The sequence below is a fragment of the Aethalodelphis obliquidens genome, unplaced genomic scaffold, assembly GCF_003676395.1.
Source record: "Aethalodelphis obliquidens isolate GAN/ISIS:26980383/991018 unplaced genomic scaffold, ASM367639v1 scaffold37, whole genome shotgun sequence".
Lineage (NCBI taxonomy): Eukaryota > Metazoa > Chordata > Mammalia > Artiodactyla > Delphinidae > Aethalodelphis > Aethalodelphis obliquidens.
In genome coordinates, this window is record NW_020837981.1 from 11,352,224 (window position 1) to 11,376,024 (window position 23,801).

The 23,801-nt window shown below is 38.8% G+C and overlaps 1 protein-coding gene across 10 annotated transcripts in view; it reads left to right on the top strand.

Annotated features, from left to right (window-relative positions):
* Positions 1 to 8,184: 8,184 nt before the first annotated feature.
* Positions 8,185 to 23,801, top strand: part of USP54 (ubiquitin specific peptidase 54) — a 73,005-nt gene continuing 57,388 nt past the window's right edge. For 2 of the 10 annotated variants that reach the window (XM_027129883.1, XM_027129880.1), the window contains exons 1-2: positions 8,189 to 9,040; positions 19,576 to 19,668. In XM_027129883.1, the coding sequence (XP_026985684.1) occupies positions 8,894 to 9,040; positions 19,576 to 19,668 (240 nt within the window). In that variant the 5' untranslated portion in view covers positions 8,189 to 8,893. Of the gene's footprint in view, positions 9,041 to 17,950; positions 18,305 to 19,575; positions 19,669 to 23,801 lie in introns of those variants that run through there. The other 8 variants (XM_027129878.1, XM_027129879.1, XM_027129881.1 and 5 more) reach the window with 6 other exon arrangements.

A 23,801-nucleotide genomic window follows, 5' to 3' on the forward strand; every position in this document is an offset into this window, starting at 1 on the left:
CTAATTGGCTGACCTGAAAACTAAGCAAGATTCCGTACTGAAAACTGTATATGGGGCTTCCCTGGTGGCGCAGTGGTTAAGAATCCACCTGCCAATTCAGGGCACACGGGTTCGATCCCTGGTCCCGGAAGATTCCACATGCTGCCGTGTGGCACAACTACTGAGCATGCGCTCTAGAGCCCGCGAGCCACAACTACTGAGCCCACGTGCCATGACTACTGAAGCCCGCATGCCTAGAGCCTGTGCTCCGCAACAAGAGAAGCCACGACAATGAGAAGCCCGCACACCGCAACGAAGAGTAGCCCCCACTATTTGCAACTAGAGAAAGCCCTTGCTCAGCAATGAAGACCCAAAGCAGCCAAAAATAAATAAATTAAAGAACAACAACAACAACAAACAAACTGCATATGGACAACTTCTTTGGAACAGATTTCCACTAAACAAATAATGCAATGCTCACCAAGTTTGTTTAGCTTTGGGTTTTTTGTTTGTTTTTTTTTTTTAAACTAAGTATCTAAGGATATGACTCAGATGCATTTATACAGAACTACCTCACTAGGATCTCATCTGCCCAAAGCTGTGTCATGTCCCTTAAAATGTTTATATTGACAGTGAGGAAAGCCTGAAGTTTTAACTGAATCACATAAATATTAGAATATCTTGCTTTATAAGATGAAGTAATTATGGAAAGTTTATGTATATGTATATGTGTACACATACATACATACCTATATACACACACATATATATTTAGAATCATGCTTTTTAGTTAGAATCACGATTTATAAATAGAAAGATAGATTATATGACAAATAAAATAAACTATAGTGAACTCCTATGTAATGTATCCCCACAATAACAGATATTTGTATATACACAGTAACAGATATTTGTATATAACACAATTGGCTTCTGACCTCCATCCATTCTCTATTCTCAGATGGGATGGAGGGGAACAGGGAGAGGGGAAGGACCCTAGAAACAATGGTCTGATAGAAACATTAATTTCCCTTACAATTATAGAAAATTTATATAGGAATTCAGAAATGGGGGAGATCCCTTCAGGCTTGGGGTAGTCAAGGAGTGTTTTACAAAGGTTTTTACAAAGAGGCTGGGTTACCTATAGAGGGGAAGTAGGTTACTGAGCATCCCAAGTAGGTAAAACTATTAATAAGATCACAGAAATGGGAAAAATGTTTGGGTAAAAGTTTTTTTGTTTTCTTTTTATAAATTTATTTATTTTTGTCTGCATTGGCTCTTTGTTGCTGTGCGCGGGTTTTCTCTAGTTGCAGCGAGCGGGGGCTACTCTTCGTTGTGGTGCACGGGCTTCTCGTTGTGGTGGCTTCTCGTTGCGGAGCACACGCTCTAGGCGCACAGGCTTCAGTAGTTGTGGTGCACGGGCTTAGTTGCTCCACGGCATGTGGGATCTTCCCGGACCAGGGCTCAAACCCGTGCCCCCTGCATTGGCAGGTGGATTCTTAACCAACCACTGTGCCACCAGGGAAGCCCTGGGTGGAGAAGTTTTATGTAGTGGGATAAAAAGAGATAAATATAAAATATAAATTAAGGTCAGATTATGTTATTAAGAATCAGACTGAGAAGTTTGGACATTATTCTTCAGGAGGGACCTGGGAAAGGTTTTTGTTTTTTTAATTGACACTTTAAAATATGCTTTAAAAAGTGTTTTTTAGAATCTTTGGTAGTCTATATAAAATTACAAAAATTTATATTAAAATACCACAATCTTTTTGGTATAGAGTTCTGAGTTTTGCTAAATGCATAGAGGTAGTATAGTATAACTACCAGCACAATCAAGACACGTTAACAGGGCTTCCCTGGTGGCGCAGTGGTTGAGAGTCCGCCTGCCGATGCGGGGGACGCGGGTTCGTGCCCCCGTCCGGGAGGATCCCACGTGCCGCGGAGCGGCTGGGCCCGTGAGCCATGACCGCTGAGCCTGTGCGTCCGGAGCCTGTGCTCCGCAACGGGATAGGCCGCAACAGTGGGAGGCCTGCGTACCGCAAAAAAAAAAAAAAAAAAAGATATGTTAACAGTTTCATCAGCCTGGTACTGCCCCTTTGCAATCAACCCCTACTGTCACCCACAACTTCTGGAAACACTGGTCTATTTTGACTTTTAATTTTGACTTTTCCAAGATGTCATAAAAGTGAAATCATATAGTATATAGCCTTTTGAGTCTCATCATAGTACATTTGAGATTCATCCATATTTTTGTATATGTCAGTATTCTTTCCTTTTTATTGTTGAGTTTAATGTATGTATGTACCACTTACTAGTTGAAGAACATTTGGGTTGTTTCCAGTTTTTGGTGATTATGTGTAAAGCCACTATAAACACTTGTGTAAAGGTTTTTATGTGGCATAAGCTTTCATTTCTTTTGGGTAAAATACCTAGGAATGGGATTGCTAGGTCATATGGTAAAAGTATATTTAACATTATATGTAATTGCCAACAGTGTCATTTTGCATTTCTATCAACAATTTAGGAGACTTCCAGTCGCTCTGATACTTCCTCATTAGCCTTTGTTATTGTCAGGTTTTAAATATTTTTGTTTTTGTTTTTAGCTACCTTAGTAGGCATGTAGTGTGGTTTTAATTCCATTTCCCTAAAGACTAATAATATTGAATATCTTCTTATATGTTTATTCGCTATCTGTGTATTTTTTTAAATTTATTTATTTTTGGCTGTGTTAGGTCTTTGTTGCTGTGCACGGGCTTTCTCTAGTTGCAGCGAGCGGGGGCTACTCTTTGTTGTGATGCGCGGGCTTCTCATTGGGGTGGCTCTCTTGTGTAGCACAGGCTCTTGGTGCGTGAGTTTCACGCACCAAGAGTGGGTGGCTCGTGGGGTCAGTAGTTGTGGCTCGCAGGCTCTAGAGCACAGGCTTGGTAGTTGTGGCGCACGGGCTTAGTTGCTCCATGGCACGTGGGATCTTCCTGGATCAGGGCACGAACCTGTGTGCCCCGCATTGGCAGGCGGATTCTCAACCACTGTGCCACCAGGGAAGTCCTGTGTATTTTCTTTTTTTTTTTTTTTTGCGGTAATTGGGCCTCTCACTGTTGTGACCCCTCCCGTTGCGGAGCACAGGCTCCGGACGCGCAGGCTCAGGGGCCATGGCTCACCGGCCCAGCCTCTCCGCGGCATGTGGGATCTTCCCGGACTGGGACACGAACCTGTGTCCCCTGCATCGGCAGGCGGACTCTCAACCACTGAGCCACCAGGGAAGCCCGCTTTGCCTGGTTTTGAGTCCGTATTTGGTATATATCAGGGTCCTCCCATGTGTGCGCACACATCTCTTAGCCAAGATGGATTCTAGTGAAGCGACCTATAGGTAGGTTGACATCTCTTGCTATGAGGTGATGCCCCCTCCCTTTTGACCTCCAAAGAGCCTTTCTGTGCATGTATAGTCAGGAAGGTCTTCTTGACCTCAAGAAAGAGAAATATGTTATCTCTATCTTTATCTGGGCAGTGCTCAGCTCTTCTCTGTGCCTGCTATTTTGGAGTATCTGTCCACAGGGGACAACTCCAGCTGCCCAGCCTGGGGCCCATCTATCTCCTGCCTCAATGCCATTAGTAAAATAAATAAATAAGTAAATTTTAAAAAATGGGGGATAAAGAGGAGGGACTGTTTTGGGGGGGAAGGCGGTGACTTCAGATTTGGACATGTTAAACTTGTTTTGAAAGTGGGACAGTGTGCACATAGTTGGTAATTTGGTTTCAGAGTTCATGAGATTTGTGATTTATCAAACCAGAAGTTATGGTTGAAGTTCTGATGGAAAAGGGGATGAGAACACTCATGGAAAGTACTCTAGACAAGACCAAGAAGGTCTAATTTTAACTTTAGGGAATGTTTAGGTTTTTTTTTTTTTTTTTTTGGCTGTGTTGGGTTTCATTGGTGCACGCAGGCTTTCTCTAGTTGTGGCGTTGCAGAGCATGGCCTTCTCATTGCAGTGGCTTCTCTCGTCACAGAGCAAGGGCTCTAGGCACGCAGGCTTCAGTAGTTGCAGCACATTGGCTCAGTAGTTGTGGCTCACGGGCTTAGTTGCTCCGCGGCATGTAGGCTCTTCCCAGACCAGGGCTTGAACCTGTGTCCCCTGCATTGGCAGGCAGATTCTTAACCACTGCACCACCAGGAAAGTCCCGGAATGCTTACTTTTAAGAAAGCAACAAAAGAGAGAGAAAATGGACTGTCAGAGCAGTAGGAGAACCAGTGTTTGTCATTCTCTCATTTTTGTCATTCTTTTATTTTCTTATTAATTCACCCTATGAATTCACGATTGTGTTACATCAGGCAGCCAGTGTTAGGTGCTGCAGAAAAGTTAAGAAGAATGAGGCATATGGAAAAAGCCAGTGGGTTTTGAAATTAGATTTCTTTAGAAGGCAAATGTTCCATGAAGTAGAATTGTGATGGTGGAATAAAGGAACAGTACCATGTTCTGAAGACATTAATGATGAGCAAGGAGAAGCAGCAGTTGTAAATTATTTTACAGAGACTTTTAGCAGTGAAAGGTTGAAAAAAATTTAGGACAGTAGGCGTAAGGATTTAATAAGTTCAAGGTGGTCTTTGCTGTTACTGGGTTTTTAAAGAATATAGGATATCTATGTGGTTATCTTTAAAGGGAAAAGAGCTCATGAGAAGGGAATGTTTGGATGGTAATAATAACAATAACAATAATTTATATAGCAGTTACTATATGCCAGACATTGATATCCTCATAATAAGCGAGAAGATACTATGGATATAGTTTGTAATTATTGACATGTGGAGTGTACCAAGGAATTGAGGTAATTGCCTGCTGATTTATCAGTTCAAGTATAGATTCTTCAGTAAATTATAAGTAAACTGCTGTATAGAATAACAGAACCAGAAATGTGGGCAAATTTTCTGGAAACTCTTGGGATATCTCAGTGTTGTACAGTTTGACTTCCTATTGTTTGGGTTACTTTTGACTTTAATCACTAGTGATGGGGCTACTGTTCCTTCCTTAGAAACTGAGATACTCTTCATGGCTTTTCCATTTGAATCATTGATCAGTTGAACATGGTCAGTGTTTGTAGACCTTCTAAAATGTTACCCTATTCCTTGTAATAGACTCAGTTGTTTACCTTTTTATGTTAAACTTTTTATTTTATTTTTTTAAACTTTGTATTTTTTAAATAATTGTAAAATTCAAATGTTTCTTCAAGCACATAGCTAAATCATACTGACATGTACCTTGTTCTATGTGAGGCCTATTGTTCTTTTTATATAATTAGAAGACTTATTCCTGCTGGCTTACAACTTTCTAGTATCCTGAGGTCCCCAAACAGAAATTTACTTTTCAGTTTTTAGGCTCAGCAATTCACTCATTCAGTGAACTCATTATTAATTCTTTGTTTTGAAAACTTGCTTTCACATACCTAGCACGTTAAATCTTAGTCACTGTGTGAAATACGTATTGTGCCACCGTTCCATAGAACCAGAAAACAAAGTTCAGGACACCTAAGTTATTTGGGATTACATAAAGTAGTAAAAATGTAGAATTTGAACCCATGTTTTTCCAACTCCAGGTCTAGTCCTAGTCCTCTTAATAATATCACAATTACTCTACATCACTTGCTCCTGACAACAGCTTGAACTTACACTGTGTTTCGACCTCTCCTTGTCATAGAAATAGGATTCAAGCTTTATTTCCTTTTAATTTTTCCTCATATCTATACATTTTTGTATTTTTCTTTTTCTTTCTTTTATTTTCAGTTTGGGATTGCCAATATCATCTGGCATGGTTATTATCTACCAGCTTAATGATTTTAGTCATGATTTTGCATTGAGTTACTAATACTTCATACAGTACAAGCTAATTCTTACATAATTTTAAGTTCTTGTATTATTTGCAGATATCAATTCCTTTTCAACTTAAAAAATAATTTAAAACTTACAAACAAGTTGCAAGAAATGGAACAAAGAATTTTCATATACCCTTGAGCCAGATTTATTTATTGTTAACATTTTGCTATATTTGCTTTACTATTTTCTCTCTCCTTCTCTCTCCATATATACATAAGTATACATGCATACACACAAATTTTTTTTTTTTCCTGAACCATTTCAGAGTAGGTTACAGACATTATGCTCTTTTACCCCTAAAATACTCTGGTATTGCCTAGGAAGTTCTTTTTCTTTTTAAAAATAGGTTGTTAGAGCCATGTTGGTAGAACTCTTTATTTTCTCATGTATCTTTAGTAGATGGACTATATTGTTTGGTGCTAGACCTGTAATTTAAGTGAAATATTTTGTCATCAGTATTTCTTGGACCATTTGTTATTACCACTCTTGGCTTTGTTCTTTTTGGCTCTCACCTCTGGTTTCTGACACACCTAGCTCAAGTGTGAGAGCTTTTTGCCTTACCCTACATAATGCTGCCATTCAGAGCCTGAGAATCTTTTTTTCTGCTACTGCCTTTTTTCCCTTTGCTCCCTGAACTCAGGGGTGTGTATCATAGGGCAGGCTGAGTTTCAGTGAGCTCCTAATGTGGATACTGGAAACCCCACCTGCCTGCCAAGTCCTTTTGGCTTTGAGCAAAGTGGAGGGTTGGTATTTGTCATTCTTTTGCAGCAGTTGAGCTGAAGGAATGCTGCATGGCTTGTTGGAAGTTGCTTAGTGGCCTCGAGTGGGGTGTGTATGGGGTGTGTGTAGAGGGTTGAGGGTCATGTAGTCTGTGTAGAAGACATGGGGTCCTGCCTGGTGCTATATGCTAATCATCAGGCAGTGTTTATTGAGTGCCTGCTTATGACTAGACTAGCACTGTGTTAGGAGCTTTTGGAATAGTATAATAAAATATATAATTAAGTCACAGTAAGTAGTCAAACAATTCTAGCTCTGACACCAGCTTTGATTTGGGCAAGTTAATGTCTTTAAGCCTCCCTTTACTCTTCTGTGAAACGGAACTATTAATACCTACATGATAGGGCTGTTATGAAGATAAAATAAAGAATATCGGTATTGTTTAGCACATGTCTGACACTAGTTAGTATTTCATTTCATACAGTCATAGTCAGGATATATGACTGACACCATATAAAACAAATAGAGATTAATAAAAACAAATACAGAATAATATGACACTATAATGTATAATCTAATACTTTAACTGTGACCTGTAGATTATAAATAGTCTGGGAATTTAGAGAAGGGAAAGAACAGTCTGTGCAACTGTTTAATGTTCCTGTGCCTCAGCTTTTCCACTGAACACACTATGGATAGTGCTAGGTGAACCAAGAATGATTAAGATGTTATAGCATTTTTGCTTTTTTAGGTCATCCATACGATGGTGGGAAGGAAGGGAGAAGCTTGGGAAACTGTTAGAAACCAAATTTAATATTTAACATTCTTAATTTTTTCCTTCTGTGGACCTGGCAGCCTTACAGGAAAACTTAAAGGTGAATATTAGAAGCATTTCCTTCCAAGGAAATTTTCCCTTGTTGCCTCACTGGCATTTTAATTAGTTGAAAATTAATGTTGGTCAATGGATGGCCTCTGATTGTGAATGCCTTGGATATAATCTGAGGATTAAGTGATTTGTAACCCAAATTATCTCTCTGATCCTCTGGCAAAAAATGTAACATACAAACAAACAGGTCAGAAGAAGATTTAGTTCTTTTGGACTGGATGTTAAGGACATATGGTTTACTCACCATGAGGGTTTCTCTGGGATGGGACATCTTTACTCAGAGCCTAGACTGATGACATGACCCTCCCACCTTTAAATAGGCTTTTATAGCCATGAGCATTTAAAATACCTTGAAAAATTTCTGTACTCACAACATCCAAAACAAACTGTTTCAATTTATAGTTTGGTGTGTGTTTACTTGGTAACTTTTTTCTTAGCCTGATTTTGGAAAGTTTGCATTCAGTTCTTATTTTTGTCCAGGTCAACTTTCTTCTCCTCCTAGAAAATTTGGGAGGAGGCTTCTATGAGACTAAAGCTGCGCACACCTTTTTCTTCCCACCTCTTTGGTTTGAGTGTTTCTCCTTTTTGTTGTTGTTAGGATTTCTTTGCAGGGGTGGGGTGGTAAGCATTGTTTGTCTCGGTTTCAAGTTTTAGTGAGAGGTGAGGCAACGCTGATCTTGGCAGAAGCGCACAAAGCTAGTAGAGTCATTAAATGACGCAAGCTTTTGATTGTTTTTTTTTTTCTTTCTTTAAAGCTCTCTGGCACAGCTGGCTAGTCTAGTCACAGAGGAAAAGAGAAGAGACTTTCTGAAGTTCTGGATGGAATACTAGAAAATGTTGGGGGCATATTAAAAACAGCAGCAGAACAACAACAACAGAAACTCCATCTATTTCAGACAAGCTTCTTAGCTTTGTGGAATCTATGTCAGTTGCTTAGAACTTGGGTTTTTACTTCAGAGGATGATGGGACGAGGCAATAGAAGGCGAGGAGGGTTGCGTTGGATTCTTGCTTATCCGTCTGCCTCTCCTTCCAGTTGGAAAATTCTTCAATCCACAAGAAGCATTATAAACAAGCCTAAAGAACACATCCTACCCTGATCCTGGATTCTGTTGGAGTTGAGGAGTACAGCCACTTCACCAGGGTTTTATGGAGGCAGTTCAAGAAAAATCGAAGGAAGGATTTCTCTGTTTGAATTAATCCTGTGCCATGTTACATTTTGGGCATTGCTTGGAGCAAGTAGAGGACAGCTCTGTCATGTGGATCTAAGGATACCTGAGTTTCTTGAGCTGCATATGTGATGTTTGAAATGTTGTCAATTTAAAATCTTTCAACATAAATTTGTTAAAAATTCTGGATTCTCTTTATATTAAGGACTTCAGCAGACAGAAACTCCCTCCCCCAAAGATACAAAACTTCCTCTGTGTTTTCAGGCTAAATGTGAACAATAATGTCTTGGAAGAGAAATTATTTTTCAGGGGGCCGTGGTAGTGTCCAAGGGATGTTTGCTCCTCGAAGCTCAACCTCCATAGCCCCCAGCAAAGGCCTCAGCAATGAGCCAGGACAAAACAGCTGCTTCCTCAACAGTGCCTTGCAGGTAAGGGTAATTTCTTTCTTTTTGGTGAACTTTGACTTTCACTTGCTGATGCTGTATTTCTGATTACTCTTTTAAATCTAATACTTGATAGTCTCTGTTTGAGGTCAGCAGCCTAAGATCATTTTTTAAGTTAATCTCTGTGATCGTAGGCAAGTCACTTTATCTCTTTGAGTCTCAATTACCTCATTTGTAAAAGAGGAGAGTAATAATGATAGTAGAAATAATAACTGTAACTACTACTACTTAGCTGTCTAAAGGGAGGTACATGGACTAGATGATCTTACTACTTGTTTATTGACTTTTTTCCTGAACAGTCTCTACTGTTTCCTTTTTTTCCATTTGAGACGAAGGTGTCTCATCACCCTAGTTGCTTTCCTCTAGTATAGAAAGCAAAATTCTTTCCACAAGTGAAAGATTCTCAGGTATGTTATTCTTTTTTACTTTTTATTGATGTATAATATACATACAGGAAAATGCATGTATCATAATTATACAATTCAGCTTTCAAAACTGATCACAACCATGTAAACAGCACCCAGATTAACAAAGAGCTGATTTCCAGCTTCCAGAAGACTCCCTTGTGCTCTCTTCCAGTCACTAACCACTCCCCAAGGGTGAACACTATTGAAGGGTAACCACCAACCATAGATTAGTTTTGCCTGTTTTTGAACTTAATTTAAATGAATCAGGTATATTATTCTTGTCTCATAATATTCAGGCTCTTAGCACACGTTCTGATCGGGGTCCAGTCTTTGTCTACTTCTTCATCTCCTTCCTCTGAGCTCTCCTGCAGTGTCTGGTCAGATATGCTTGCACAGAGCTGGTAGAAAATAAATTCCTCTAAGGTGATTATCTACTCTAAATTTTCCCTTTTTGTCTTGCTTGCCACTTTAGCTGTCTCAGAATCCCAAAGCTTCCTGTCTGTCTGCCTGCCCTGCCCAATCATGGCCATAGCGTGTTCTGTTCATCCCCCTTGGTCTAACTTTCAAGTGATTGCTTTCCCCTTTTTTCTCCTCTTCACAGTAAAAGTAAATGAAATTTGCCACCCAAGATAATTATGCTTGGGTAAAATATTAGCTTTACACCTCAGATGTATGAGAAAATAAGTTGTTATGAGAGAAAAAAAGACAAGACAATTGGGAACATATGTATATGTATAACTGATTCACTTCGTTATAAAGCAGAAACTAACACACCATTGTAAAGCAATTATACCCCCCCCCCAAAAAAAAAGACAAGACAACATATTTGATATAAAAAGCACTGGACTTAGGAGACCTGGGTTCTAGTTTTAGCCTTTCTTTAGACTAGCCTTGTGACCTTGTACAGGTAATAGTATTTTAATTTCCTCATTTGTAGTACAAGGATCTTGTCAAGCTTATTTATTTATTTACTTATTTATTTTGTATTATGAATCTTCATGTACACATCAACCAGGCTCAACAATGATTAATATTTACCAGTCTTAGTTCATTCACTGGCCCCCTTTTTTTGCTGAATTATTTTAAGCTACTCCCAAGCATTATGTGATCTTTAAATACTTCAGTGTATTTCTCTAGTACATAAGGACATGAAAAAAACCATAATCTTAAAGACTTTATCACACCTAAAAAGTTTAGCTAAAATTATTAATATTATCTAATACCCAGTCCATGTTTAGTCTTCTCAGTAGTATTAAAAATGTCTTTAAAAAAAAATTGAGGTAAAGTTGATGTACAATATTATATAGGTTACAGGTGTACAACATAGAGATTCACAATTTTTAAAGGTTATACTCCATTTATAGTTATTATAAAATATTGACTGTATTCCCTGTGTTGTATGGTATATCCTTGTAGCTTACTTATTTTATACAGAATAATTTGTACCTCTTAATCTCCTACCCCTATCTTGCCCCCCACCTTCCCTCTCCTCACTGGTAGCCACTAGATTGTTCTCTATATCTGTGAGTCTGTTTCTTTTTTGTTGTATTCACTAGTTTATTTTATTGTTTAGATTCCACATATAAGTGATATCATACAGTATTTGTCTTTCTCTCTCTGATTTATTTCACTTAGCATAATAACCTCCAAGTCCATCCATGTTGCAAATGACAAAGTTTCATTGTCAAGATTATTTATGTAATGAAACTTCCATACTCTGTTTTCAAATTTTTATTTGAAAACATTAAAACATTCTATGCTGTCAAGAGTCAAAAATTCTATGCTGTCAAACTAAAGAAAGAGTGTAAGTACCTTCACTAATTACTACCACAAATTGTATGCAGTTGCAGCAGGGGCGGGGGTGGGTTTGGGTGTTTGGTTAGGCTATTTTCCCCCCACGTATTAGCTTTTTGAGTCACTTTGCATAAACTAATAATACTTTTGTAATTTAGAGGAAGGTAAAAAAAGGTGTTGATATAGATGTGTGTGTGTTTAGCTCCTATCAGGCCATAGTCCTGTTTTTATAATTCTGTTTTTTTCTATATGTTCTGTTTTTATTGTCAGTCTAAGCAATAATATTTACAAATTTCTGTTCTAATTTCCAGTGCCATATAGAACATATAACTTACACACACATACCTATTTTTATATTTATACTTGGAAGACATTGATAGTTTTGGAGTGCCTGTTATAATCATGTTACAAGCTGAAAGTAATTGTTTCAATGAGCTAATATTCTAACTTTTGGTATGAAAGCTGTGTTCACCACAGATGTATTGAACCCATTACATTTATTATAAAAAGGCGTTGCTTATTTGGAAGTGTAACGTGTTTCAAAGAACTTTTGGAAATATATATCTATAGACACCAAAGTATGAAGAAGCCTCGGAGGTGTGCTATAATCTGGTGCTCCAAAAGTAGTGCCTTTTCATATATGGTGCTATTTAAATGTTTTCCAGATAAGAGGAGCTTCCTAAGGCATTTATGCTATATATTACACCATTTCTCTTTCAACTGAACTCATAGTTTACTCAGATTTCGTGAGTTTTTTTATGAAGTGTCTTTTTGTATTCCAGGATCCCATCCAGGATACTACATTTACATTTACTTGTCCTGTCTCCTTAGGCGCCTCTTGGCTGTGACAGTTTCACACAATTTCCTTGTTTTTGATGATTTTGACAATTTTGAAGGGTACTAGTCAAGTATTTTGTAGGATGTCCCACTATTGCAGTTTGTCTGATATGCTTCTCATGATTAGATTGGCGTTATGGGTTTTTGAGAGGAATACCATAGAAGTAAAGTGTTGTTCTCATCACATTGTATCAAGGTTACAAACTATGAACAGATTTTTTTTTAACATCTTTATTGGAGTATAATTGCTTTACAATGTGTGTTAGTTTCTGCCGTATAACAGAGTGAATCAGTTATATGCATACGTATATCCCCATATCCCCTCCCTCTTGCGTCTGCCTCCCACCCTCCTTATCCCACCCCTCTAGGTGGTCGCAAAGCACTGAGCTGATCTCCCTGTGCTAGGCAGCTGCTTCCCACTAGCTATCTATTTTACATTTCGTAGTCTATATATGTCAGTGTTACTCTCTCACTTCATCCTGGCTTACCCTTCCCAGTCCATGTGTCCTCAAGTCCATTCTCTATGTGTCTTTATTCCTGTCCTGCCCCTAGGTTCGTCAGAACCAATTTTTTTTTATAGATTCCATATATATGTGTTAGCATACAGTATTTGTTTTTCTCTTTCTGACTTATTTCACTCTGTATGACAGACTCTAGGTCCATCCACCTCTCTACAAATAACTCAATTTCGTTTCTTTTCATGGCTGAGTAATACTCCATTGTATATATGTGACACATCTTTATCCATTCATCTGTCGATGGACACTTAGGTTACTTCCATGTCCTGGCTATTGTAAATAGTGGTGCACTGAACATTGTGGTACATGACTCTTTTTAAATTATGGTTTTCAGGGTATATGCCCAGTAGCGGGATTGCTGAGGCATATGGTAGTTCTATTTTTAGTTTTTTAAGGCATTCTCCATAGTGGCCATATCAATTTATGTTCCCACGAACAGTGCAAGAGGGCTCCCTTTTCTCCTCACCCCCTCCAGCATTTATTGTTTGCAGATTTTTTGATGATGGCCATTCTGACCGGTGTGAGGTGATACCTTATTGCAGTTTTGATTTGCATTTCTCTAATGATTAGTGATGTTGAGCATCTTTTCATGTGTTTGTTGGCAATCTGTATATCTTATTTGGAGAAATGTCTATTTAGGTCTTCTGCCCATTTTTGGATTGGGTTGTTTGTTTTTTTGATATTGAGATGCATGAGCTGCTTGTATATTTTGGAGATTAATCCTTTGTCGGTTGCTTCGTTTGCAAATATTTTCTCCCATTCTGAGTGTTGTCTTTTCTTCTTTTTTATGGTTTCCTTTGCTGTGCAAAAGCTTTTAAGTTTCATTAGGTCCCATTTGTTTATTTTTGTTTCTATTTCCGTTTCTCTAGGAGGTGAGTCAAAAAGGATCTTGCTGTGATTTATGTCATAGAGTGTTCTGCCTATGTTTTCCTCTAAGAGTTTGATAGTGTCTGGCCTTACATTTAGGTCTTTAATCGATTTTGAGTTTATTTTTGTGTTTGGTGTAAGGGAGTGTTCTAATTTCATTCTTTTACATGTAGCTGTCCAGTTTTCCCAGCACCACTTATTGAAGAGGCTGTCTTTTCTCCATTGTATATTCTTGCCTCCTTTATCAAAGATAAGGTGACCATATGTGCATGGGTTTATCTCTGGGCTTTCTATCCTGTTCCATTGATCTATATTTCTGTTTCTGTGCCAGTACCATACTGTCTTGATTACTGTAGCATAGTCTGAAGTTCAGAAGCCTGATTCCTCCAGCTCCGTTTTTCTTTCTCAAGATTGCTTTGTCTATTCAGAGTCTTTTGTGTTTCCATACAAATTGTGCAATTTTTTGTTCTAGTTCTGTGGAAAATACCATTGGTAGTTTGATAGGGATTGCATTGAATCTGTAGATTGCTTTGGGTAGTATAGTCATTTTCACTATGTTGATTCTTCCAATCCAAGAACATGGTATATCTCTCCATCTGTTTGTATCGTCTTTAATTTCTTTCATCAGTGTCTTATAGTTTTCTGCATACAGGTCTTTTGCCTCCTTAGGTAGGTTTATACCTAGGTATTTTATTCTTTTTGTTGCAATGGTAAATGGGAGTGTTTCCTTAATTTCTCTTTCAGATTTTTCATCATTAGTGTATAGGAATGCAAGTGACTTCAGTGCATTAATTTTGTATCCTGCTACTCTACCAAATTCATTGATTAGCTCTAATAGTTTTCTGGTAGCATCTTTAGGATTCTCTATGTATAGTATCATGTCATCTGCAAACAGTGACAGCTTACTTGTTCTTTTCCCATTTGGATTCCTTTTATTTCCTTTTCTTCTCTGATTGCTGTGGCTAAAACTTCCAAAACTATGTTGAATAATACTGGTGAGAGTGGGCAACCTTGTCTTGTTCCTGATCTTAGAAGAAATGGTTTTAGTTTTTCACCATTGAGAACGATGTTGGTTGTGGGTTTGTCATATACGGCCTTTATTATGTTGAGTTAGGTTCCCTCTATGCCTACTTTCTGGAGAGTTTTTATCATAAATGGGTGTTGAATTTTGTCAAAAGCTTTTTCTGCATCTACAGAGATGATCATATGGTTTTTCTCCTTCAATTTGTTAATATGGTGTATCACATTGATTGATTTGCATATATTGAAGAATCCTTGCATTCCTGGGATAAACCCCACTGGATCATGGTGTATGATCCTTTTAATATGCTGTTGGATTCTGTTTGTTAGTATTTTGTTGAGGCTTTTTGCATCTATGTTCATCAGAGATACTGGCCTGTAGTTTTCTTTTTTAGTGACATCTTTGTCTGATTTTGGTATCAGGGTGATGGTGGCCTCGTAAAATGAGTTTGGGAATGTTCCTCCCTCTGCTATATTTTGGAAGAGTTTGAGAAGGATAGGTGTTAGCTCTTCTCTAAATGTTTGATAGAATTTGCCTGTGAAGCCATCTGGACGTGGGTTTTTGTTTGTTGGACGATTTTTAATTACCGTTTCAATTTCAGTGCTTGTGATAGGTCTGTTTATATTTTCTATTTCTTCCTGGGTCAGTCTCAGAAGGTTATGCTTTTCTAAGAATTTGTCCATTTCTTCTGGGTTGTCCATTTTATTGTCATATAGTTGTTTGTAGTAATCTCTCATGATCTTTTGTATTTCTGCAGTGTCAGTTGTTGCTTCTCCTTTTTCATTTCTAATTCTGTTGGTTTGAGTCTTCTCCCTTTTTTTCTTGATGAGTCTGGCTAATGGTTTATTAATTTTGTTTATCTTCTCAAAGAACCAGCTTTTAGTTTTATTGATCTTTACTATTGCTTCCTTCATTTCTTTTTCATTTATTTCTGATCTGATCTTTATGATTTCTTTCCTTCTGCTAACTTTGGGGTTTTTTTGTTCCTCTTTCTCTAGTTGCTTTAGGTATAAGCTTAGGTTGTTTATTTGAGATTTTTCTTTTTTCTTGAAGTAGGATTGTATTGCTATAAACTTCCCCTTTAGAACCGCTTTTGCTGCATCCCATAGCTTTTGGGTTGTCGTGTTTTCATTGTCATTTGTTTCTAGGTATTTTTTGATTTCCTCTTTGATTTCTTCAATGATCTCTTGGGTATTTAGTAGCATATTGTTTAGCCTCCATGTGTTTGTATTTTTTAGTTTTTTTCCTGTAATTGATATCTAGTCTCGTAGCGTTGTGGTTGAAAAAGATACTTGATACAATTTCAATTTTCTTAATTTATCTAGGCTTGATTTGTGACCCAAGATATGGTCTATCCTGGAGAATGTTCCATGAGCACTTGAGAAGAAAGTGTATTCTGTTGTTTTTGGATGGAATGTTCTATAAATATCAATTAAGTTCATCTTGTTTAATGTGTCATTTAAAGCTTGTGTTTCCTTATTTATTTTCATTTTGGATCATCTGTCCATTGGTGAAAGTGGGGTGTTAAGGTCCCCTAGTATTATTGTGTTACTGTCGATTTCCCCTTTTATGGCTGTTAGCGTTTGCCTTTTGTATTGAGGTGCTGCTATGTTGGGTGCATAAATATTTACAATTGTTATATCTTCTTCTTGGATTGATCCCTTGATCATTATGTAGTGTCCTTCTTTGTCTCTTGTAAGTCTTTATTTTGAAGTCTATTTTGTCTCATGAGAATTGCTACTCCAGCTTTCTTTTGATTTCAATTTGCATGGATTATCTTTTTCCATCCCCTCACTTTCAGTCTGTATGTGTCTCTAGGTCTGAAGTGGGTCTCTTGTAGACAGCATATATACGGGTCTTGTTTTTGTATCCATTCAGCCCTTCTATGTCTTTTGGTTTCGGCATTTAATCCATTTACATTTAAGGTAATTATCAATATGTATGTTCCTATTACCATTTTCTTAACTGTTTTGTGTTTGTTTTTGTAGGCCTTTTCCTTCTCTCGTGTTTCCTGTCTAGAGAAGTTCCTTTAGCATTTGTTGTAACGCTGGTTTGATGGTGCTGAATTCTCTTACTTTTGCTTATCTGTAAAGGTTTTAATTTCTCCATCAAATCTGAATGAGATCCTTGCTGGGTAGAATAATATTGGTTGTAGGTTTTTCCCTTTCATCAGTTTAAACGTGTCCTGCCACTCCCTTCTGGCTTGCAGAGTTTCTGCTAAAAGATCAGATGTTAAACTTATGGGGATTCCCTTGTATGTTATTTGTTGTTTTTCCCTTGCTGCTTTTAATATTTTTTCTTTGTATTTAATTTTTGACAGTTTGATTAATATGTGTCTCTGCGTGTTTCTCTTTGGGTTTATTGTATATGGTACTCTTTGTGCTTCCTGGACTTGATTGACTATTTCCTTTCCCGTGTTAGGGAAGTTTTCAACTATAATCTTTTCAAATATTTTCTCAGACCCTTTCTTTTTCTCTTCTTCTGGGACCCCTATAATTCAAATGTTGGTGCATTTAATGTTGTCCCAGAGATGTCTGAGACTGTCCTCAATTCTTTTCATTCTTGTTTCTTTATTCTGCTCCCTGGCAGTTATTTTCACCATTTATCTTCCAGGTCACTTATCCGTACTTCTGCCTCAATTATTCTGCTATTGATTCCTTCTAGAGTAATTTAATTTCAGTAATTGTGTTTTTCATCACTGTTTGTTTGCTCTTTAGTTCTTCTAGATCCTTGTTAAATGTTTCTTGTATTTTCTTCATCCTGTTTCCAAGATTTTGGATTATCTTTACTATCATTACTCTGAATCCTTTTTCAGGTAGGTTGCCTATTTCATCTTCATTTATTTGGCCTTGTAAGTTTTTACCTTGCTCCATTGTTTGTAACATATATTTTTGTCCTTTGATTTTTTTTTTGATGGGTGGTGCTGTGTTCCTGTCTTACTGGTTGTTTGGCCTGAGACATCCAGCACTGGAGTTTGCAGGCAGTTGGATTAGAGCTGGGTCTTAGTGCTGTGATTAGGACCTCTGGGAGGCCTCACTCTGATTAATATTCACTGGGGTCTGAGGTTCTCTGTTAGTCCAGCGGTTTGGACTCGGAGCTCCCATCACAGGAAGTCGGGCCTGACCTGTCACCGGTCTGGGAACCAAGATCCCCACAAGCTTCGTGGTGTGGTAAAAAAAAAGAAAAAGAAAAGGAAGGAAAGAAAGAAAGGAGCAGTAGAATATCAAAGTGTAAAAAACAAAATTAAATTAGAAAGATAAAAAATATTAGGAAAAATAAAACTATAATTTAAACAACTGCAACAAGGTAAAATAAAACCACAACAGAAAAAAGAAGAAAAAAAAGGGGTGGGGTGAACAGCCAAAAGGAGAGAATAATAACAAAGTATAAAGAATATAGTAAAATTAGAAAAAGTAAAAGATTTATTAGGAAAAATAAAAATATAAAAGAATCAACAACAATGAATCAACAAGGTGAAACAGAACCCCAATCTAAAAGAGGAAAAAAGAAAGAAAGGAAAAAAAGAAAAGCCTTGGCTATGTGGGTGGAGTTTAGGTGGTGGTGGAACTTAGCAGGGGTGGAGTTTAGGGTGGGGCAGGATATAGGTGAGTGGGGGAGTGACATTTGGGTGTGGGGCAGGGCCTAGGCTCCAGAACCACTCAGCCGTAAAAGGCCTTGGGGGTGGGGCCTCGATGGGGCAGTGTTTAAACATGGGGCGGGGCCTCTGCTTAGGACCTGCACGGGAAGGAGAGAGGCTGCACGTGGAAAGGAGGGCCTCTGAAGTGTGGAGTTCTGGAGTTTGGAGGTAGGGCCCTTAGTGAGGGTGTATGGGTGGGGTTTAGGCCCAGCGTGTTGGAAGGTGTCTCTGAGTGTAGAGGTGGGAACTTTGGTGGGGGTGTGGGGGCGGGGCTTGGGTTCTGCAAGGCAGGAGGGAGGCTCTGAGGGCAGAGGATTAGCCCGGGAGCCCAATAGACCCCCTGGTGCATAAGTGGACAGAGAAGGTGCTGGCCCGGTTCTCTTCCATTCCTTTGTGCCCCTCCCCCATTGTCTCCCTCAGGGTCCCCTCTGCTGCTGATGGACCCCTAACCATGGGTGGGCCCTGCTGGGTGTACCAACTCCTCCCCTCCCTCAGCCACCACTCAGGGTTGCCAGTCCCAGAGGTCCAGCCTTTACTTTTGCTCCCCCTTCCCGCCCTCCCACTCCTGCAGGCCCGTGCGGCTGTAGGGGGCCTCAGTGGGCAGAGGATCAGGCCTGGCATCTCAGCAGGCTCCTGGGAGCCCAAGTGGGTAGGAGAAACCTGGCCACGATCCCTGTTGATCCTCTGCCCTCCCAATGCTCACCCAGTTTCCCCCTTCAGGCATGGGATCCCTTCCCCCAGCCGCCCCTCAGGGATGCCAGTCCCCTCCCTTCTCCACTTCTCTTCCCCCTTCACTCCCCCCAATGCCCCACATCCTACCTGGTTGCTGGGGGTTCCTCCCGTCCCCTTAGGTGTCCGTGGTCCCCCACCGGTGCCTGGTAGGTACCCTAGTTGTGCAGAGACGCGAATTCCGCGTCCTCTTAGTATGCCATCTTGACTCTGCCCCCTATGAACCGATTTATTACTGTTGATATCAGCATTATTTTTTTTATTCTGTTGACTTAAGGAGGTCACACCTCTCTCAGAAAGGTCCAAAAATTGAGAAATCTAACAAAGACAAAATTCCACACTACCATTCAAGCTTCTAAGTAAGTTTTAAAATATTCATGGTTTCCCTGTGTGGACCATTGAAATAAATCCTTATTCCGCAGTTTTTAACCCATAACTTCCCTCTTTAGGATCACATTTGATGTATCTAGTATCATATTTTCTCTGTGTGACCTACTTTATGTTCGAATTAGTGTGTTTTCCAGAATATGGTCACCTATCCCTCTGGTTGGATACCTCACCGTTTTTGACCTTTTTTTTAATACACTAGAATGAGCTTTTCTCTTGGGAGTAACAATGTCTATTGTCTACCTATGTTTGCTTGACTTCTTGAATTTGAAATTAAATGGGAGGTTTTTGTAGAATAATGAAGTATTTTCCCTTTTCATCAGGTTTTATGGCACTTGGACATCTTCAGACGTAGCTTTAGGCAGCTTACAACTCACAAATGCATGGGAGATTCCTGCATCTTTTGTGCTCTCAAGGTAAATACTTCAAATTTGTTTCTTCTCACTGTCATTAGGTTAATGATCAATATTAAGGTGGTTTGGTTATTCAGGTTGATGCTAAAGAATTTGTTACTGCATTATTTGCATGTGGTTTAGTACAAAGGATAAGTATGATTAGTTTTGCTTGTTTCAAATAACTACTACTTGGTTTAGGTATTCTGTTTCTCTGAACCTTTTGCCCATACAACTCTATTTAATGTGATTGGATACTATTTAAACTTGCTTAGACTTTGAGTATTTATCCGAAAAGCTAACACTAAATTTTCGTTTTGAAAGAATAAACAACCAACTGTTTTTCATGGAATTAAATATTGTCTATTAAAGCTAAATTTAGCAACAAACTCTTTCTATTAAGAAAAGCCAGGGGGCTTCCCTGGAGGCACAGTGGTTGAGAGTCTGCCTGCCAGTGCAGGAGACATGAGTTCGAGCCCTGGTCTGGGAAGATCCTACATGCCATGGAGTGACTAAATCCATGTGCCACAACTACTGAGACTGCGCTCTAGAGCCCCCGAGCCACAACTACTGAGCCCGTGTGCCACAACTCCTGAAGCCTGTCCTCCTAGATCCTGTGCTCCGCAACAAGAGAAGCCACCGCAATGAGAAGCCTGCGCACCACAATGAACAGTAGCCTCCGCTCGCCATAACTAGAGAAAACCCGCGTGCAGCAACGAAGACCCAACACAGCCAAAAAGAAAAAGAAAAAAATTTATTAAAAAAAGAAAATCCAGGGCTTCCTTGGTGGTGCAGTGGTTGACAATCCGCCTGTCGATGCAGGGGACGCGGGTTTGTGCCCTGGTCCGGGAGGATCCCACATGCTCTGGAACGGCTGTGCCCGTGAGCCATGGCCACTGAGCCTACGCGTCCGGAGCCTGTGCTCTGCAACGGGAGAGGCCACAGCAGTGAGAGGCCCGCGTACCACCAAAAACAAACAACAACAACAACAACAACAACAAAAAGAAAATCCAGTACTAAAATTTTCCCATTTTCCCATTCCCTAATATTTCCTATTATCACATGTAATAATCAATAGGTTCTTTATATCAGTTGTGTACCCCATTATCTGACTCCAAGTTTTCCATTTCTGAATAAAATGAAACTGAGGATTCATTTAGAGACAAATAAAATGCCCTAATGCGAGAGAGTTCTCTTTAGGTAAGTTGCTAAAGAGAAAGAACTAGGATGTGGAAGGGCCCATTCTCTATTACTTTTCCAACACTCATCCTTGCTGTTTTCTTGGTCCTGATATACAATGGGTTATTTATGGTTGGATGAGTATGCCAAAGTTCTGAGTAAGCTTCTAGAGTCATTTTTCAGTCTGATGAAGTCTGAACTCTTGGTTTGTCACAGGGATGCTTGGTTGTGATCATTATTAATTTAGTTGCTTTTATACCTGAGAGCAGGAATTGTGACCAAAAAATCCAGGAGAATTTCGCAGTTAAATTTGCAACAACTGACTCAAAACAGTTTTTTGACCAACATCAGTTTGAAGTTTTAGTCCATGGTAGGCAGATATTTCTGGAAAGAGATAACTGAGTCTTCTGAACTTTTTGCCACTAGGGTCACAAATATCTTTTTTTTCCACCCTTTGTTTGGAACCATTATAACTTTTAGCAAAATATAGAATATAAATTATTGGTTAATAATTTAAAAAGAGTCATGTACCACAATGTTCATTGCAGCTCTATTTACAGTAGCCAGGACATGGAAGCAACCTAAGTGTCCATCAACAGATGAATGGATAAAGAAGATGTGGCACATATATACAATGGAATATTACTCAGCCATAAAAAGAAACGAAATTGGGCTTCCCTGGTGGCACAGTGGTTGAGAGTCTGCCTGCCGATGCAGGGGACACGGGTTCGTGTCCTGGTCCGGGAAGATCTGACATGCCGCGGAGCGGCTAGGCCAGTGAGCCATGGCCACTGAGCCTGCGTGTCGGAGCCTGTGCTCCGTATCGGGAGAGGCCACAACAGTGAGAGGCCTGCGTACCGCAAAAAAAAAAAAGAAACGAAATTGAGTTATTTGTAGTGAGGTGTTTGGACCTAGAGTCTGTCACACAGAGTGAAGTAAGTCAGAAAGAGAAAAGCAAATACTGTATGCTAACACATATATATGGAATCTAAAAAAAAAAAAAAAAACATGGTTCTGAAGAACCTAGGGGCAGGGCGGGAATAAAGACGCAGATGTAGAGAATGGACTTGAGGACATGGGGAGGGGGAAGGGTAAACTGGGACGAAGTGAGAGAGTAGCATGGACATGTATACACTACCAAATGTAAAATAGATAGCTAGTAGGTAGCTAGTGGGAAGCAGCTGTATAGCACAGGGAGATCAGCTCGGTGCTTTGTGACCACCTAGAGGGGTGGGATAGGGAGGATGGGAGGGAGACGCAAGATGGAGGGTATATATGTCTATATATAGCTGATTCACTGTGTTATACAGCAGGAACTAACACAACATTGTAAAGCAATTATACTCCAATAAAGATGTTTTAAAAAATTATTGGTTAATTGGGGAGTTTAAATATGAAATTTTAATAAAACCAGAATTTTTACAGTTGTAACATTTCTGACTATGCCCATTCAGACAGAAGTCCATCCAAAAGAGCATTCGGCTTGATTTTTCTGAAAGGTACATTGGCATTAAGTATCTAACTTTAGATAAACAAGAAACATAGTGGTCCTTTGGTCAGCAAGTCCAAGGGGAGTCTGGTTCATGGCATTAAAACCAAAAATACAAGGCAAGTTACTTGCTAGAGATCTGAATACTGGAGAAATCCCTGGTAGAACTATCTCCTGAAACTGGAAACTCCTATCTGTAACAAGAAGGGATGATGGAAATTACATGACCCTCTGACATGCCTTTGATTAGTCAGGACTGTGCCATTTTCTTCACTGACCCAGATGGGACTCTGGAGAATTGGCTGTCATAGTCTTGCTATGTTTCATTTTCCACAGGGACAAATTGTTACTTTAATATAAATCAATATAATTATATAAGTCAGAAAGATAAAGGAAACCAATCACCAGACCTTATGGGACACCTTCTGAAATAGCCAGTTACAGAAAGGAAGTTGTTTTTCAAGCTAAAGGGGCTGAGGTTGTATCTTGGGAGTTTTTCAGAGAAGCAGTTGCTTATGATGAATAGGTAAATGGGCTTAGTGGATCAAAGGCTGTGTTTTGGGTCTTTTTATAAGCTGAGGATGTGTGGAAATTCTGATGCTTTCCTCATCACATCATTGCCTGATCTATCCATTAGATTTATTTTCCTTCGCTGCCTCTTTTGCTGTATTGGAAGATTAAAAATTTGATTTTTTTTTCCCTAAAGTGCTTTTCAATCTCTCAGTGCTAAATAAATGTTAAATAATTAGGCTCTAATTTGCACATACTTTGTTTTAGATGGCATTGTTTGCATTCTTTTAATTATTGTGCACTTAATTTGAAAATTATACTCTTAGACTTTCCAATAAACGTGCTTAGATAACTCTTTATTTGTATAGACAAAAAGGAAATTAGATCCCTACTTCATGTTATACCAAAAGTAAGAATTTCAGATGAATTAAGGAGTAAAATGTGAAAGACAATATACTTCATTTTAGAAGAAACTATGAGAGAATATCATGGCCTAAGGGATAGAGAGGATTTAATAAATAAGACATGAAAAATGCAAAGTTAAAAAGCTTGATACGTTTTACTATAGAAAATTCAAGAACTTCTGTTCATCAGAAGACTCCATAAAGACAATAAATATACAAGGCTACAAATTGGGAGAAAATATCTGCAATATATATAATCAACAGAGGACTGGTAACCAACATAGAACTCCAGAGAAGAATTCTCATGAAGAATAAGTAAATAATAAAATGAGTCAACAGGAAAATGGACAAAACACATAAACAGGCATTTCTCGGAATGGGAAACCCACTTGATATTTAAGCATATGAAATAGGCTTACCCTCTTTAGTAATGTAAGAAATGTAGATTAAACCATACCCTTCAGATTAGTAGAAATTTAAAAGTCAGATAAAATTGTTACCTACAAGGTAGAATAATGAGAATTTACATAAATTTTTGGTTGGAATATAAATTGATACCACTATTTAGGAAACCA